We start from the raw sequence: 17,927 nt of genomic DNA on the forward strand, positions 1-17,927 counted from the left end.
TGTACAGGGACGTGCAGCAGTACCCAGCGCCTGGGTCAGAACAGGGGAGTGAACCCTCAAAAATTAACCAGCTGTAGGAAATAAAAAAAAAACCCCACATCCAAACCAGTGTTTATTCAGCAGGGTTTTAGTGAGGAAAATTGCCAGCTACTGCTGAATTAAGTATTGCTAGCAGCTAATTGAAATGTTCTGTTTTAATTTGTCTGATTTCTTTCCAGTGGGTGATGTTATTTATGTAGTTTGTATATAGCTAACGACAGACTATACAGAAAATGTAACGATTGCTTCCAATGATCAGTAATATCTGAGAGCACAGACACAAACGAGGTATATAGGAAGACATGCCATCCTTCACAGCTTAATATTAAATAGTAAAACATCTATCAAAGAACACTACCTCATTATCATCTAAAGCTATTTTTGTTTTTATTTTTTTAATCAAGGATTTTTGTGGGGGGTTTTTCTGGTGGAGAGGGATTTTGCTTTAAAACAAATACAGTTACTATATACTACTATTGCGGAAAACTACATTTTTGTGTCCTTTCAGCCACATTGTTTCAAGGCCACCCAGTTCCCCTAGGAGGCTATAAACAGGAGAAGGATTTAAATCCTATTTTCTTTGCTGAGGATTTGGCAAGAACCCATATAGTAGGAAGCTGAGCACGGACAAAACCGAGTGAAAGGTGTCCTTTAATTCCCCGTCCGCTGGTAGAACAAAGCCTGTGCCCAGCGGGGTCCCAGCTGGCCGCACCCAGGCCGGCTCGGCGGCTTCATTTCAATTGCTGAATTCGGTGTATTTTTAGTTAACCATGTTGAAATTAATTAATTAGCCCCTAGGAGTTAGTGCCCGTAAACGTCACCCAAAGCAGAGAAGTGTGAATACGTTGAGGCTGTTAATTCACCCAAAAATGGCAGCTAGTAATCCAGGCAGAGGAAATTCAGTCCCTCCGTCGGGATGACTGGCAGCTCTGCCGCACTATCGGGTTACTGCCTTGGTGACAACAAACCACATATCGATTTAACTTCTTAGCGATGCTTAAAAGAGCATCTTTTTATTTCGGTGAGGTAGCATTTAAAGTTGCCGTTAGGGAAAAAAAAAATTGCCGTGGGCAAACAAGCATTGGCGTTTGGATAAGGAAGAACGTAACCGGTCTGATACCTAGAAAACCTAGTAAATGTAGAGAAAAAAATGCTGCAGCTGTAACTTCATTAGAATGGCAGAATCTATTATAATTAACTGCAACTTTCTAAATAGGAGCTAATTTACTTACGTGAGCCAAAATTCTGTTAACTCGCAGCGTATTGTAAGATACAGAGTAAGTTCTTGGGTTTGTGTTCTGGTTTTAAGTACAGAATAAATGCGCTATAATGAGCGGTTGACAAGATGTTAATTCAAAAATCTCTCGCCTAAATGCAATAAGATAGTCCATGACTGATGCAAGTTGACAATGGGAGGTGAAAAGTGTACTGTATAGCCTGCAAAGAGAAAAGTTAATGGCAATGCAGGGAAGAGGAGGTATTTCACTTTCATGCTTCATACTGTATATTTTTTTCTGTTGTATTTGTCAACCAAAATGTCTTATATCTCTCTAAATGGTGTCTTTCTCTATATGTATAAATGAACAGATGCAGATAGAGCTCAAAAGCATGGCATGGATGAATTTATCTCTTCCAATCCCTGTAACTTTGACCACGCTTCACTCTTTGAGATGGTTCAGCGCCTCACTTTGGACCACAGACTTAATGATTCCTATTCTTGTCTGGCAAGTATATTCTTTGGTCTCTAGTGATATAAACATCAAGCAGCAAAGTCAAAGCTAGTGTGAGTGGGGGCTAATCCCCCTGTTGCTGGAAGATTCCCTTCTTTTTACACCAGGTTTGAATTTGGCCCAGAGGTGTTTTCTTTTGAGAGGCTACCTGCAGTGAACTGACTGCTGTTCTTCGCCAGTTGCACTGTCTTTATCATTTCTGTTTGCAATGCTTAAAGTGTTCTTCCTGCAAAGACAAACTCCAGTGTGGGGATGTGAAGTGGTGAGCAGTGGTTTGCAGCCTCCTGCACTGCCTTCCAGGGTCTTCTGGAGGAAAGGACAGGGGAAGGATGATGGTCAGGTACCACCTCCCTTGTCATGGAGTCCCACCAGGAGTAACTGTGGCCCAGATTTGTGTCTCTTTATGAGCAAGGATCCCAAGCAGGTAACACATGGGACTAGGTGGATAACTGCAGTGCTGCTGCAGTCTGTCCATGCTCGTGGAGTCTGTCGCATGCCCACCCTGATGATTCTCATGAGCACAGGTTGCAGCTCTCAGCCCACTGCTGTGTAATGTGGTCTGTAGGACAGTGGCACTGAGATGCTCCAGGACAGCTTGTAGCCTTTGGCTGGGGTGCAGTGCTTGGGGGCTCTTAGGTACTGTGAGGGTTTAAGCGTCAAATAACCTTTAGCAATGCTACTTGAACAATTAGATTTTAGCAGCTTCAGTGAGGAGGATGAAGAGGCTCCTAGTTTTTGAGAAAACAACAAGATGAAGCCTTCCTAGAGAGGCTTGAAAAGGAGGTCCTGTCCTGAGACGTGGTGAGGGACAGGTCAGGACCTGCCGCCCTCCTAGTGCTGCACAGAAACCTCCACAGTGGGGTGTCATCGTGGGCTTCTTCAGCAGAAGGACCACCCTGTGCCGATGGCCTTTGTCTTTTGTCAGCTGTGCAGTCCCTGGAGCAGGGCCTCTAGAGTAGCTTAAAAGCAGCAACCTGGCAACACAGCTGCACAGTTGGCAGTGAGGCTGTCTGTCTCAAATCCTGTCCTCTATGTCCCCAACCACCATGGTGCTCCTCTCAACTGCTCTGCTCCTTGCACCACACGCAAGGGCTGATCTCCTCAGAAGGGCTAAGGTCCAATAAATGCCATTAGTGGTGAGGAGTTGTCACCTTCCTGCTAGGAGGCAGGGCTGGGAGGAACTGCTGTGGACGTCCCCTGAGGTAAGGATGGGGTGGGAGAAGGCTGCAGCGTGCACTTTACTCGCGGATACCCGAGTGGTACCGGTAGGCTTGGTGGGAGCATTGTCAGACCTGCAGCAGGTTTCTCACCAGTTCCATCGAGGTCTTTGCTCCGGCAGGCAGTGAATTTGGCATGCGGCTTCTGCTCCCCTCGCATGGCTGACCTTAGGAAGACCATCCCCATCCATGCATGTCTGACAGGTTGGCTTGCAGCTGGTTTGTCTCTGTGCAGTCTTCGGCCTGGCGAGAGAGCTGTGGCCGTTGAATTAAATTCGTGGAGAGGTGCAAGGCTATCACTGAAAATTATTAACAATGTTTCTCTTCAAGAAACCCACCAGCCACACTTCTGCTTGTGATTGAGATGTTTAGGCCCTTGCTAGAAGCTACTGGAGTGGTGGAATTTCCCTCAGCACCATGACTTGTGCCTCTTCGGAGCAGAGCATCACCAATTAACCATCTTCTTTCAAAGCACCCCTTGCAGAGTGTTACAAAGAAGAGAATATTGGGCTGTGTTCACCTGCGCTTGAATTACACATGCTTGTTTTAATATGGTTTTGCCCTGATTATGGCGTTAAAGAAACCAGACTGACCTCAGAAATTGAGTTCAACTGGAAAGAGCTCACGGTGCTCTTGATATGTCTGTGGGACGTTGGTGATACCACGGCACTCGCTTGCCCAGAGGAGCTGTGAGCCTGTGGTAAGCCTGCTCTGTCCGCTCTTTGTGCCGCTGGGCAGTTGTTGTTCTCCCTACAGGACATTCCCATGCAAGGTCCCGCAGAGTTTTGCCTCGTCACGCCTCTCCTTGTTTTCAAACACGGACGTGGAAGTGCCAGGGAAGACTTACCCAGACACAGTGGCTTACCCTGACACAGAGGATAGCTCGGCGTCACCTCCTTTCCGTGGAACCAGGTTAAACAGCGTTCTTGCGAGCCCACTCGCTGGCTGAGCCAGGCATCCCTATGAAAACAAACAGGCTGGCTGACTCATCTCAGCTATGGCAGAAGTGATGTTTGCTGGCAGAGAGCACTGTGCTGGGGAAGGGGAAGAGCACTATCTGCAGAGCTTGCTGGGGGCTCCTGCCCGTCATCCACAAACTGGTAGCACAGTTGCTCTCATGGGTCTTCCTGGACTTTTGAGAAGAGTGTGCAGCTCTTCCAGCTTAGCATGGACCCCCCACACACCTGAGTCTTCATTTCTTTCTGCTTGGACATGTGTGTTGATTCTGAGACTGCCCTTCAGCTCTTCCTAAGACTTCCCAACCCACTGCTGGCATCTGGCTCATGCAGCTGCCTCCTTGCTGCAGCTGTATTTCCCATGGTCATGGAATCATAGAATGATTTGGGTTAGAAGGGACCTTAAAGATCATCTAGGTCCAACACCCAGAATTCATGGGATTTGTGTAATAGATCATGGCATGTACCAAGGAAAGGCAGTCTTCCAGAGCACCCAGCCTAGCCGAAATGATGGGAAGGGGTCAGGTTAAGAAGTCCATGAAGCAAGCCACCAAGATGAAATTCTTTCAGTTTCCCTGTGGTAAATAGGAAAATTCAGCTACTCAAAAGTGGAAGTTTTTCCTCAAAAATTCCAGTTTCTGGCAAAGCTGCATTTACTATCAGAAGAATTGCCAGTGTTTCTCCGACCCTGACCAAGCCTGGCTTCACCCAGCTCCAAAGCTCCCATCGCACTCCCTGCTGGTGCTTAGGACATGTGTCCCCTGATCAGTGCGGTTCAATTGAACACAGTCAGTCAAGCTCTCTGGGCTCCGTGGCCTGCCTCCATTGTCCCCCCCAGGTTTCCTCATGCCATCAAAGACCATCTGGAGACCACACTGAGCTACACCTAGCTTCTCTGGGGAGAGACACCCGGAGTGTTATCACTATCAGCTGCGTTTGCCAGACTGGCTGGTTGTCAGCTGGTTGTGCCAGGCAAATCTTAATCAAGAGCCAGGATCTGCCTGGAGACGTAGGATTTGTCTGAGTACCACCTTTCATCAAACCTTAGATTTTTTTCTGGGGCTGTGTGGAGCAGCAGTTACTGCTCGTTTGGAGCCCCATTCAGCAGCAGGTTTTCTGATTTCCTACCTCTCCCATGCAAAAGAAGACCACCTGGTGCTCGTGGGCTCTGGATCTCTCCACTTGTAGTCTGCTTGTCTGTGCTGTCTCATGAGGTCTGAGGCTCATCACTGAACCTCTGAGCTTCTGCTCGCACTTCCCCTCATTGAGCTGTGGCAGCAATCCTGAGTGTTTGGTCCCATCCTTTCCATCCTCCTGAGGACCAGCAGTTCTTACCCCAGTGCAGAGGAGCGATGTGGGGCGCTCCGGATCACTGGGTCCAGCCTCCTGCTTCCTTCACCCCGAACTCTGACCTTGATATTGGCTCCAGAAAAATTGGTGTCAGCCTTCCCACTGATGTCAATAAGGCCAAGATTTCACCCTGTAGGGAGGACTGAGTCCTTCTTATGTATTAAATGAATATAACAATTTCAGCTGTGTTTCTACCCCTGTAACCAAATGCACATCTTTCTGTCGCAGAGCGATCATGGCATCTCTATATTTTCACTGTACCTCATAGCCAAAGACTTGTGGGAAGAGAGTCAAGGTGAAGAGATGGTCCAAGGATGTAACAAACAAGCGACATAAAGAAATCCAGAACTGAGCATAATACCACCAGGGAAAAAAAGCACAGAAAAATACCGTTAAAAGCAGCGAAGGCAAATATACCCCTCCCAAAAAATAGCCTTCCAGAGTGCCGTCCCATCTGCATTGTTCTGTGTCTTCATTTTGAAATGTGCACTTCTAGTGATCCCAGCACTGTAGCTACTCCCTATATCTATCATTTCCCCCTCATTATTTTAATTCTTTTCTCAATCTGTTTTGGAGTTGGCCCAATAAGGATGAGCAAATCCTTCTCTATGTCTTTGAGCTCTTAATTGATATTTCTTCAACTCTTTTCAAAGCAGCTATTTTGGCATCTAGAAAAGATTTGGTGTCATCTGAGTGGTAGAAAATATATTTTAATCTTTCACAGCAGTGTTGTTTCTAAGATGTAGCATTTGGGGTAACAGATGGGGTGGCAAAGAAGTTGCCTATAGGGGCAGTGCTCTGCCTCAACTACTCTCCCGCCCGCTGCAGGAACTTTTCAATTAAACGATGAAAGATTTTGCAGCTTGATGCATTCCAGAGCTGCGTCTTAGCAATTGTTTAGCACCCAAATTTCCATGTAAATATTGACGGTTTTGCATCATTTTGAAAAGCAATCTACAAGAATATTCTTGTTCTTGCTAGCGCCTTCCCCGAAGGCAGAGGCGCGCTCTGCTTCAGCTATCCCGGGACGTTCACCGGAGCAGTCCCCTCACGGGGAAGGGCATTGGCCTCGGAAGCCTGGACGTTGCACCACAAGCTGTGTGTCATCAGGCCCTCAGGACTGACAGACAGAAATAGTCTGAGCTTTCTGGATGCGTAAAGAAAACCTGCTCGGGAGCAGAGCTTCCCATTGCTTCGATGCCGAGGAGGCGGGCGATGGCAGAGCGCGCGGTCAGCGGCACGCAATAAGGACGATGGGAAACGTCCCTTTCCGGTGCTGCGGAGCTGCCGTCCTGTGCCTGCAGGACGTTCATACCTGCCAGATGCAAGAGGAGTCGTTATTCAGTGTAATCCTCCATGCTCTGCCCCAGATCACTCTTCTTGTTCTTGACCAAGTGTACAATCCCATCCCCAAAATGGTTTCTGTTTCATGCTGTTTAAATAACCAAACCTTTGTCATCTCTTAAAGGCGTAAGTCTTTTTTTTCTTTTTTTGCTAGGCACTGTCATAGAACTGGCCTAACTTTTCACCATTCCAAATGACATTTCCCTTTAATGGTAGAACAATATGTTTTGTTAACGGTTGCACTGAGTATATGCTGTGTTTGGGTGGTGATATCAGACTGTATTATTTAAGAGTGACCTCTCTCCTTTTTCCTTAATGTAGCCTTAGGTTTGTATTTCTTTTATTAGAACAGTTGACCGCTGCACCTCCAAAATCTGATAGTCTGTGTATTTAATAACTTATATTTAAAATCAAGTCTCTTTATTTCTAAACAGGGCTGGTTTAGTCCTGGCCAGGTCTTTGTGCTAGATGAGTATTGTGCACGTAATGGAGTGAGAGGCTGTCACAGACATCTCTGCTACCTCAGAGATTTGCTAGAGCGCGCAGAAAACGGAGCTATGATTGACCCCACCTTACTTCACTACAGCTTTGCCTTTTGTGCATCACATGTTCATGGCAACAGGTAAGGAATTCTTCTTGGCTAGCAGCTCCCTGCCAGCAAGGGATGACTTTGTCAAATTTAGGTTTCCTTGGATAATGCACAACAGTCCCCAATTTGTTTTCACAGTGGATGTTTGGCAGCAGCGCTTCTAGTGGCATAGTCTGTTTGTTTGTTTGTTGCATTGCTTGTTTAATGTAAGCAATAGAAATGCACGTAAGAGAATCCAGAAATGAGGGGGTTTTAACTTTCTTACCCAAGCACCTGCTAGATGCAGTTCTGGACAAGATAGAGTTGAAGCACATGTGGCTGTCACGGGTTGGATAAATAGAAGTAAATGATACACTGTGCTGATTTAATTGCCGTGCAAGAGGATCTGACAAGTTGCCGCAGTGAAATTTTCAGCAGTATCAAACTTCAGTGTTCAGAAGGGCTTTAAGCCCTCGGGCACCCATGTCTCATTTGAAGTCTGCGTGACGTCAGTTTGGAAATTGCTTAGACATAACTGAAAATTTTATCTTGCTGCTGTTGGAAAGAAATTTTCGTTTCAGAAGCAGCCCATTCCCTTCTCTCAAATGTGGCAAACCTTTGATGGGAGGAACTGGAACTGTGCTCTTTCCTTCTCTCTTTATTTTGTTGACAGCTGTAGCATCTACTGCCGCTTCTTTTTCTGCTTTTTTCTGTTAAGTTGCATTGTATGAGATATTACTCTCTGTCCTGCATATGCTTCTGAAGGAAGAAATGTTATAAAATAATAATGTGTTTTCATAAACCCTCTAGTAAATATCATCCTGAATTATGACACGCATTGCCCAGGTTTCACGTTGCGAGGCTGCCGCTTGCTTTTGCAGTTACTTTCATACATCTTGTCATGGAAACTGAGTTTTTGCTTCCTTAGTTTCTTTTTTAGTTCTGACTTTCTTTTGCTCGTTCGCTCCTTCTTTGCCAATGGTTATTTGATTTCCATTGTTTCCTTTCAGTTTAGTTTCCTTGTGTTTTATTTTGAGTTTTTTCATGCTTTCTTCTTGTTTCTTTCACTTTTGCTGCTGGCCTTGCTCCCCCCCCTCAACGTTTCAATCACTCCCCAAAGCCAACACATGGCAGAATTACTTGGTGGGTCACAGCCAAGTGCAGAAGGCGAGGGGGGCAAAGCGACTCATGCCCCTGCCGCTGAAGCGGAGACAAAAAAGGATTCCAAAAAGGAGTCCAAAAAAAAGAAAGATTCCAAACCCCAGCCGAATCCAGAGCCAAAAAGGTAAGCGAAAGCGCGCAGTGCACAGAAGTGTCTTGTAGAGGGCTCCGGGCTCCTCGGTCACTGAGCACCCTGGGCAGTTTGTGTCCCTGCGGCACAGGGAGAACTGCTGCACCAGCATTCGGGTCCGACGCTCTCCTGGGAGCTGGATGGCATTTGGGCACCCGGGTCTCGTAGAGGGTCAGGGCATTGAGATTTTTAGGCGTATGTTTAGGAGACAGCTGACACGTTGTGCAGGAGATGGGGCCATGCGGGTGAAACGGGCTGCCCCCGTTGGCCTTCTTCCGTAGGCAAGGCTCGTCCTGGCAGGAGGCTGTTTTGGGGGCAGGACCTGGTTCAAAGCCTGTTCGGCCAAGAACAGAGACGAGGTCAAATGCCAGTCATGGCTGCCCCATGTACATCTTCACAGGGTCCAGCATAGCTGGAGCTGGAGCCTCCTTTTCATCACAGTTGGTGGCAGAAGTTACCGTACAGTACTGGCCAAGGCAACTGTGCCCTCCCGTTGGGGCTGGAGAGTTGTGGGCTCAGGAAAATGGCTTGCTTTGAAACCCGTGTGATGTGTAGAGCCACCAGTCCCAGGCCTGTTCAGCTCCTCAGGGCTGCGTGTGGCCACTACGCCATGCTGAGCACTGCCGGAGGGGCAGCGTGGCCGGTGATGAGACATTTTGCTATGACTTCACTATCTTTGGGTGGTGCTTGTCTTCGCATCAGGAAGCTGAAGGTTCACTGCCATCCCTCTGTGGTTGATGGGAAGCTCTGTGCTCGGCATTGCACATCCTCACCAAGGGCTGTGTAACGTGTAATGCCCGGGAGTTCAGTGCAGAGACTGCGGTGTGCAGTTTGTGACTTCTGCTACTGGGAGGTCACATAAAGGAGCCGCAGCCGTCTGAGGGAAAACACAATTTTTTTTTCGTGTCTACTATCAGAGATCTGAAAATCTGAGCGGAAGAGTCATGATATCTTTTCAGAAAGCTGTTTCAGGGCAAACACACATCATGCATTTGCGAGCTGGCTGGCAGAGAGCGGCAGAAAGACGATATTTACCCGTGCGGTCCTTACGGGCAATTGTGAAGTGTGTAAAGCTGGGTTCGCTTTAGCTACATCGTTTCCTCCCGCCCTGTGTCCATACGTTGCTAGTTGCCCTAGAGCTGGCCATGGTCTCCCCAGGAACCCTACAGCTCACGAGGGAGCTGAAAACTTCCCATGTAAAATTTGCTGTGGCGAGAGCGTGCCTGTCCCGGCACAGCGTCCGCTGGAGCATCGTGTAGCGGCTGTGCATTGCGTTGTTATTGCTGTGAACAGCGGTCTGGGGAGGATTCAAGTTACAAGATGTTTTCCTGTTTAACAAAGGCTTCTTCTTCTATCGAAACTGAGAAAGTGTTCATTTTCTTTACAAAAGGAAGTTCCTTCACTTTTAGACAGGGGGAAAAAAATAAATAAACCCCCCGAACGGGCGGTTTAGCTTTCCCCAGAATGAGGTTGGCTGTCAGTCAGAATATGCCACCCAGTAATGAAGGTCGAGCAGGGAGATAATTTCATGTGGCTATCAATCTCCTGTATTAGCGGCAGACAGTGATGGAGCTGAGGTGGGCTGTCTGTTTGTATCGTGTTTGCGTAAGGTCAGGCAGCGAGACAACAGTCGCTCGCAGTCAGCGGGGAAGTGCAGGCGGGCTGTGGTGCGGATGCTGAGGACAGCCTGAAGGTCAAGGCTGACAGGATGACAGGCGTCAGCGCGGGGACGATGCCTCCTCGCCTGGTCAAATGCCCCCACCGCATCAGCCGTGACGGGAGCAGGACGGCTGCTGCTGGAAACGCACCTCCAGCTTCTTGGAGCTGACCCTGCGGCTGTGGCAGGTGAAATGGTCAAAACGGGATTTGCGGGGGGATGGTTTGGAGCCCTGTTGCTTTATATGTCAGGGTTTGGTCTCCCCCCTCCTTTGGGCTCATGTAGCTTATTCAGGCCTGACATAATCTCTCCAAACTAAGGCTGTAAATCGCTGCTATTTGCATGACAGTCCCCTTAATTTGTCTGAGTTCATCCTTTTCCAAGTAAAAACGGAGTTAAACCGCAAATTCCTTGTCCTAAGTTTCACCTCCCGCAGACACCTGAATATGTAGCATTCGGCTGTCAGGAAGGCAGGGACCAGCCAAAGATTGCTGAATATCTGCATGGTTTTCTGCTACCCTCTTCACTAAGAGTGAGGAACTCAAGGCTTTCTCACTGCTGTGGTCGATAGTAAGTTGCCAACAGGGTTTTTCCCCAAAAGTATCACCGGATGCCCTTTGTAAAGTCCTTCCATTATGAAAGCCGTTGGGATTTCCAATGTATTTACCTACGTGACAGGTAAGAAAGGCATAGCCTTACTCGGGCATCTGCCAACGCACACTGGGCGTTCATTGATGTCTGTTTGCGTTTGGTGCCACCACCACAGCGCCGAGGCTGTCGCTTTCCTTTATCGATAGTCCTCCAAAAACAGCGAAGGCAACAGGAATAGCTTTAAGAGGAGGTCGTGATTTGGGGTAAAATTCTGAAAGGTTTTTCATGATCGTCCAGGTCTTTCCCTGCCCTCTGTTTCCACGTTTGTTGCCGTCCTCCCGTCGGAGGGCTGTGACAGTACTGCCGGCGTGGTTTGACACACAGCGAGGTGATGTGTCGGAGGAGCCTCGCCGCGTCCCTGTCTGTGCACCGGAGAGGTGTCATGGAGCAGGAGGTTGAGCTCAGCTTTCCCAGGCCCAGCGTTAGCACAGAAACCTTGAGCACAGGTTCCTGCACCTTTTTTTGTAGGAGTGGCTTTTAGGAGTGACCTTGGTTTTGCACATGCCTTTTTTTGGATTTAGACTTAAAATCGAAAAATTTTTGGATTTAGATATAGTAACTTTATCTTTAAACTTTTAAAAAAAAGAGTCTTCCTGTGCTTGTTAATCCAAAGTTTTGAAAATAAGACTAAAATATTGATTGAGCACATACTATCTATTAGCAGTCATTGAGCTTATCAAACTCAGGGTGCCAGACTGAATCCCCTTCCCTCTTAATAGCAATTGAACAGCCTCATTCTCTGCGAGTTGTTAGATGACTGTTTACTCAAGGTCCAAGCAGTTACAAGTCTCGTGCTTAATTCATTTGGTGTATTAGTAACTTGCCCTTTTCTCTATAAGCTGTATTTTACAGCATCAGACTTGTTTTCAAGAAGTGGCTCTTTGATTAGCTCACATTATCATGAGCTTCCATTAGTTTTTTACAACTGTAAGCCAGCAGAAATGATGTTACTGTTATAAGATTTTGAGGAACGGAAAAGCCTGTGTAATGTATTTGTTTCCATTGTATTCTAATATATATCTGTCTGCTTCACATAAAGGCAAGATTTCCATCCAGTTAGTTAAAAAAAAAAGCAAAACAGGACATTTTTGGACCCTTAAAAGAAGTAGCAAATATGTGAACACTTCGTCCAAGTATCTTCATATGCTTCCCTAGGACTTTGTGTTCAGTTTCCACCTCTCTCATTCATTCAGACGAATCACCCTGACTGCAGCGAGGCAGGTTAAAATCTGGCGGGATGTCACGCCGTAACCTTTCGTCAGGTGCTGGCCCTGCGTCCCAACTGGCCCCTCGCTAACTCCGCGGTGACCCAGCGTGCGTGACGCCCGTCTGTCGGGTTGGATCCGGCGCCTGTGCCAGCCACGAGCAGACAGCGGGCTCCGTGCGGCCGGCTGACGTGATTCATTGCAATGGGTGTGGGATGGCAGCGCTCAGAAACCATCCGGTTGAGCCCGCCGCGCGTCACGGGCGCGGATCGCGCACGAGGAGCGATGAGCCGTGACTTGGCTCAGCGCTGCGGCGTGCAGGAGAGCCCGAGGAGGACGAAGGCAGGAGCTGGGGGGATGAGACGGTTCCCGCAGCATCGGGGCAGCGCCCGGCGGAGGGCTGGGCTGAACAAAAGCCGTTCACCCGGCGTTTCGGGCACGGTGTGAATTCCCAGAAGAAAGGGGAGTCAGGGAGAATCGATGTTTGCTGAATAAGCTTTTTTTTCTTTTTCTTGTGTTTTGTTTTTTTTTTCCAAGGGGTCTAAACAGGTGGGCTCTTTCAGGTCAGATTTGGTGGGGGAGATGTAGGAGGCAGGAGGCAGGCAGCTGTGCTCCTGTCCCTGTGCCCCTGCAACCAGTGGGACTTTGTGCAGGCGAGTCTTCCTGCGAGGATCCTTTGAAAGCCGTTCCTGACACATGCCGTCCAAGGCACTAATCATCGATGTTTACTGTATAGCTCATATGTGCTGCACCTGGCAGCCAGCAAGGGAGCTGAAGGCAGCACGTGTTTTATATTTGAGTTGTTACTTAAAAAATCAAATTATTTGCATCAGTTTTTGACATTGTTTTTTTTCCCTTGGCTCTGTATGCCAGGGCTCACAGTGCGTGCAAAGATCTGTTTGCTACGTGTAAGCAATATTTTCCTCAGTAAAAAAAAAAAGTGTAGACAAGTTAAACATAAAAGGTGTAAAAGATGATATGTCTTTTCATTTATAAGCCGCCATGGTATTTCATACAGGCTTATGTCAAAGAGATTAACCCACTGGAGCTATACTGTATATTTATAATTGCATACAAATGCATGCTATTGCTTCATATATTAGTCTTTGTTAAAAAATCATTTTGATATATTTGTTTTAGCAGCATAACTAGCCCTGAGGGCACTGGGTATAATTAGAAAAGGGCATGGGGGGGAGGCGGGGCTTGCAGAATAAAGCAGTGGCCTTAGGAGCACAGGTCCTAATTATAATTTATAATTAACCCCGGAATTTTCACAAACCATCTAAGCTAAACAAGGACTATAATTTTTACTGTTTAAATCACAACCCTTTTTTTTTTTTAATTTCACCACCTGCTTTGTTGATGTTGTTGTTTTTGCGGCTTAAAACTTAAAAACAAGGGGGGATTAGGAAAGCGACATTTAAAACTTTCCATATGAAATATTTACAGTGGGAATTTACTAGTTTGGAGCCAACATAGCGAATCTGCAGCAGAAGGAGTGATCTGAAATTTGTTTACTTATAATTAAAATTTTCCCTATTTATTTTACTTGCCTTTTTTTTGCCCTTCTGCTTCCCTCTCTGCCCACAACTTCTGCCGTGTACCTCAAGTGTCAGTGAGCAGGAGCTGTAGGGAATCGGATGAGATTGTGTCTCCACCTGGATGGAGACGTTTATGTTGCTTGTTGGCCCGAATTCATAGACCCAAACCCATTTTGTCCCTCGTGCTTCTGTGTATACCAGGTCCATACAGCACTTTTTTTCCACTCTTTTGCTCTCCATTACTGCTTCAGTGTAATAACGATTGTGTGTGAGAACATCCAGTTCCTCCAGCTGGGTTTTAGCCACCCTTGCTGCAGCAATGCTGCTCGCTGTCCATGAGATCAAGTAGCAAATGCCGGAGTTGAGCCAGAGACCTTCGCTGAAAACAAAATTGCCAACAAGCCTCCAAACAAGCTGGTGCGACTTCAGCTTTTCATGTTTTGTTTTTTGGGTTTTTCCAGCCCCATCACGTACTGGAATTGTCTAGAGCACAGAAGTGGATCTTAAATTATAGCGGCACTAAGCTATATACCCTTTGTGTTCTTGCGAAAAGGAAAATAAATATGTTCCCTCAAAAGATTACATTTTCAAAGTATATTTGACTTGAGGATTTAATTAGGTTTCAAAATTATCGAGCTAATAAATTAAGTGCAAGGCTTTGGGTAGTGTTTTTCCAGTTCTATGTATATCCTGCATTTGTCACTAATTAATGAGTTCCTAATGCTTCAGCTTCTGGGAAGATGAGCAACAAAGATTAACATAACTAGTAAATCTGAAGACGTGCAGCTGGGTTATAGTATTTGAAATTTGACAAAAACATTGGAAGTATTATTATTTGTGACATGGCTCAAGATGGGGGATTGTGAGGAAAGCAAAGATGACAGAACTGGTGCTAACCACTGTGACAACAACTTGAAAAGCAGCCGACATGACATCTTTCCTATCATGCTGCCGAAAATGTCAACTTTGTGAAGGACAGTGAGAAAATGGTTTGCCGAAAATTTGAAAGGTAGATTCAAGAGATGCTCATCATGTCAGATGCAATATAGTCCACAGCTGGGTGAGAAAGGGAGTCCTTGCCGTGGTGATGGCTCTCGGTTGGCAGGCCCTTCCAGACATCCGCGCTGCTCCAAAAATGGCTACAGCTGACCTGTAGATTGTCTCAAGTTTGCAGTAGCATGATACGCGAGGGCGGCGTGTGTTTACGCCGCACCATGGGTGCTCCGTGGAGGGAGTGGTGGCCAGAGCCACCGGGTTCGGTGGCCTCCAGGCCCACAAAGTCCTTGAGACAGGTGAAGACCAGGGAGTTAAGCCTACGTGGTCTGTGCGCACCTCGGTGGTTGGGTTGGTGCCCTTGGGGCGTTGTGACTTGGGCAAGAGCTGCGTGGGCCAGAGGTTGCCCCTCCAGAGCCCACCCTTCTTCCTGGCGTGTATCAGTGTTTTCAGAGCGATGTTTCCAGAGCCGCCGCTGCCCAGCCAGTGACGCAACGAGTGTTGTCACGCCAGCCCCTTTTGGGTGTCCACCACAAGTCGTTAGGTGTCGAGCACTAAATAATGGGTTCTGGCAAAACCGAAACCCTTTGAATATAGTGAGAAACTGCGTTTCCCGGGAAAGGGCTGCAACCCAACCCGAGCTGTCGGATCCTGCCGTTAAATCTCGCCAGCTGAGGTTACTGACCCAGCAAAGGGTAACACAACTTTCAGACCATTTCCAGTCCATCAGCAAATCACTGCCAGGACAGGCGGCTTTTCGTACCTCGTTTGTCAGCACTGATGCAATTAACCTAGTGACACTCTGTGAGCTGTTATGGGTACAGGGGGAGAACCGAATGCCAAAAGTCAAATGAGGTCTTCAACCCTGCCCCTTAATGTACGGCATTTATTGCCATCTGCCTTGAATCATCTGCTCTTCTGCTTGGGCGAGAACCGGGCGCTGTGAGGTGCACAACGTCACAAAAGGCATGAACATCTCTTGTTGGAATATTAAATATTTTATGGAACTTTGGAGAAAAAATATATTAAGCATGTTCAGACATTAATTTTTGCTCGATATCTAATTTGTTGAGTTTTTTTGTGGCTTGCTCATTTCTTCAAAATAACTAGTCCTAATTAGGTACTAATGAGACCAGATCCAGACTTCCAAAATTGTTTATGAAGTGTGTTCCCCAGCTGAGACATTTTATCCAAGTTTCAGCCTAAATCTTTTACTTTTTTTTTTCCTTAATACACGACTGAATTTGGCAAATAACCAAGTTAAGATTTCTGATTAAATGCTGTTTAAATTTAAATATATCCCCTGGTATTCGAGTCTTTTTCTATGTCCATGTTGCAAGTTTTATTTAACGTATATTTAGCTTTAAAATTTTGCAGTAAATATCATGTATGGTTTGCAAGTTCCTCTTCTGAAATGTTTTAGCAGTTTGTTCACCTGCGTTGGAATATCAGAGTTCATATTTATGATATTACAGCTTACTAAATACAGGGTCAAGGAGATGCGATTGCACGGATTTTATAGCTTTTAAATTTTTATAGGTTTCGTGATGATTTTTTTTTTTTTAAGTTTAGGGCCTTTGATTCTTTAAGAGGAAAATAAAGCCAACCAATTAACCCCTGACAGGAGGTTCATTAGAAGCTTTGTAATCCCTTGCCAAGTCTTTTGTACAGCCAAACCAGTCTAGTACTGTGGATTTGTGCAGCTTAAGCTGAACACTGGAGGAGGCCTTTAAGTAAGAGCATTTGTTCAGTTTTAAGACATCTCACATTGCCTAAAGAGCGCCTGTGCCAGCAGAGTTGCCCAGGAGCGTGCGAATCCGTAGGCTTGGCTCACCGGCGACAGCAGCGGTGCCGCTGATTGTCTGCCTGGCCGGTTCCTTTGGTGGATGGATCGGAGTCACTCTCCCCTCTCGCGTGTTTTTGCCGCATGGGTATAGGGGGACAAGGAGGGGGTTTGCTGCTTTCGGCTCTGGGATGGATTGGCGTCCACGGGGTGGGAGAGCGCAGGGACCACCGCGTCATCCAGCCCTGGGAGAGCGTCCGCGGGGTTCGCCCGCGCACTCTGTGTGCTCTGTGAGAGACGAGAAATAGCCCAAGGCGGCAGGACCCGGGTGTCTCACGACGCGCTCCTGTGCACTCCCGATACGCAAGGGTGTTGTAGAGAGTCCCAGAAAATCTCAGATGAATTGTATCGATGCGCTAGTTTTCAGAAATTAAAATTAAATGACCCGGGAAGGCATTGCATTTTCAAACACAAAATGCGTGTCACTCTCTAGGCACGTTTCGGCAGAGTATATTGAAGATGGTTCACTTCAAGAAATCACTGTAATGGAGTGATTCAGCAGTTGTGAAGGAGTGCAGAATTTTGCATTCTGTTTGTATGTATGCCTGGTGACGGTATTATTTTATACTGTGAATTGTGTTAAATCAGCGGCAGAATTTTTCTGCAGAAATTCAGTCCCTGTTTTGTCAGCGATGGGCCCAATCCTGCATTAGCTCCCTGTCACATATTTAAAGGGGGATTCTTCTTTCTCTGACTGCTCTATCCTAAAAAAAATGAAGGAGAGGGGGGTCCACATCCAGGTTATCCCTCGGAGAGAGGATATTTATTTATATTTGATATCTCGGCAGCGATGCTGCCGTGAGCAGCCGTGTCTCTGTGTAGCACATCATCACGTTGGTGACATCCCTTTCCGAAAGGGCAGCGTGCTGTGTGCTCTGGGGCTGAGTTACTGGGCTGGTGAGGTAAGAGTCCCAGTCATTTGTGGTATTTCTCCTCCAGGCCTGACGGGATAGGAACTGTGACCGTAGACGAAAAAGAGCGTTTTGAAGAGATCAAGGAGCGGCTTCATTTGCTTCTGGAGAATCAGATCACGCATTTTAGGTAAAGGCAGAGAGCCCAGGCTGTGTGCCAGAGGACAGATTTCCTCTCAGCTCCCTTCTATAAGCAGCAAAGCCAAAAGGCAGGTTTTAAACGTGCACGGGAATTTTGCGTAACTGGCACAGCCCCACACAGGGCAGTGAGGCTTCCACTATAGCGTGTTTGTAGCTGGAGAGTGATTTTAAATATCTAACCTTTAAAGGATATTTCAAACCATCTTGCTCCCACAGGCATGGTAACACTGTGCGTTTTTTTGCCTAAAATTTTAAAAACAAAAATCCCATATCCTCTTATTTCTCCATTCCCCTCTGCCCGGTTATTATCCATTTATTTTCCTTTCTCCTTGGTATTCCTGCAGGCAGGGATTTCTGCAGGGGTGTCACAGTGTAGAAAGGGTGGATAAACGTTCCTGTGAAGAGGGCTGGGTTGTCCCCAGCCGGGTCCTGGGCGGGCTGTGCACGCAGGCGGGGGGCGGGCGTTTGCGCGCCGCGAGCCCCCGCGGGG

The 17,927-nt window shown here is 46.9% G+C and overlaps 1 protein-coding gene across 1 annotated transcript in view; it reads left to right on the forward strand.

Moving 5' to 3' along the window:
• Positions 1–1,646: 1,646 nt before the first annotated feature.
• The window catches only part of LOC104279298 (calcium-dependent secretion activator 1-like), a gene marked incomplete at its 3' end in the record, with an annotated part of 20,132 nt that continues 3,851 nt past the window's right edge, over positions 1,647–17,927 (forward strand). The window contains exons 1-3 of the mRNA XM_009876521.1: positions 1,647–1,763; positions 7,071–7,258; positions 17,325–17,426. Coding sequence (XP_009874823.1) covers positions 1,653–1,763; positions 7,071–7,258; positions 17,325–17,426 — 401 coding nt within the window. The remainder of the gene's footprint in view (positions 1,764–7,070; positions 7,259–17,324; positions 17,427–17,927) is intronic.

The sequence above is a fragment of the Apaloderma vittatum genome, unplaced genomic scaffold, assembly GCF_000703405.1.
Source record: "Apaloderma vittatum isolate BGI_N311 unplaced genomic scaffold, ASM70340v1 scaffold34409, whole genome shotgun sequence".
Lineage (NCBI taxonomy): Eukaryota > Metazoa > Chordata > Aves > Trogoniformes > Trogonidae > Apaloderma > Apaloderma vittatum.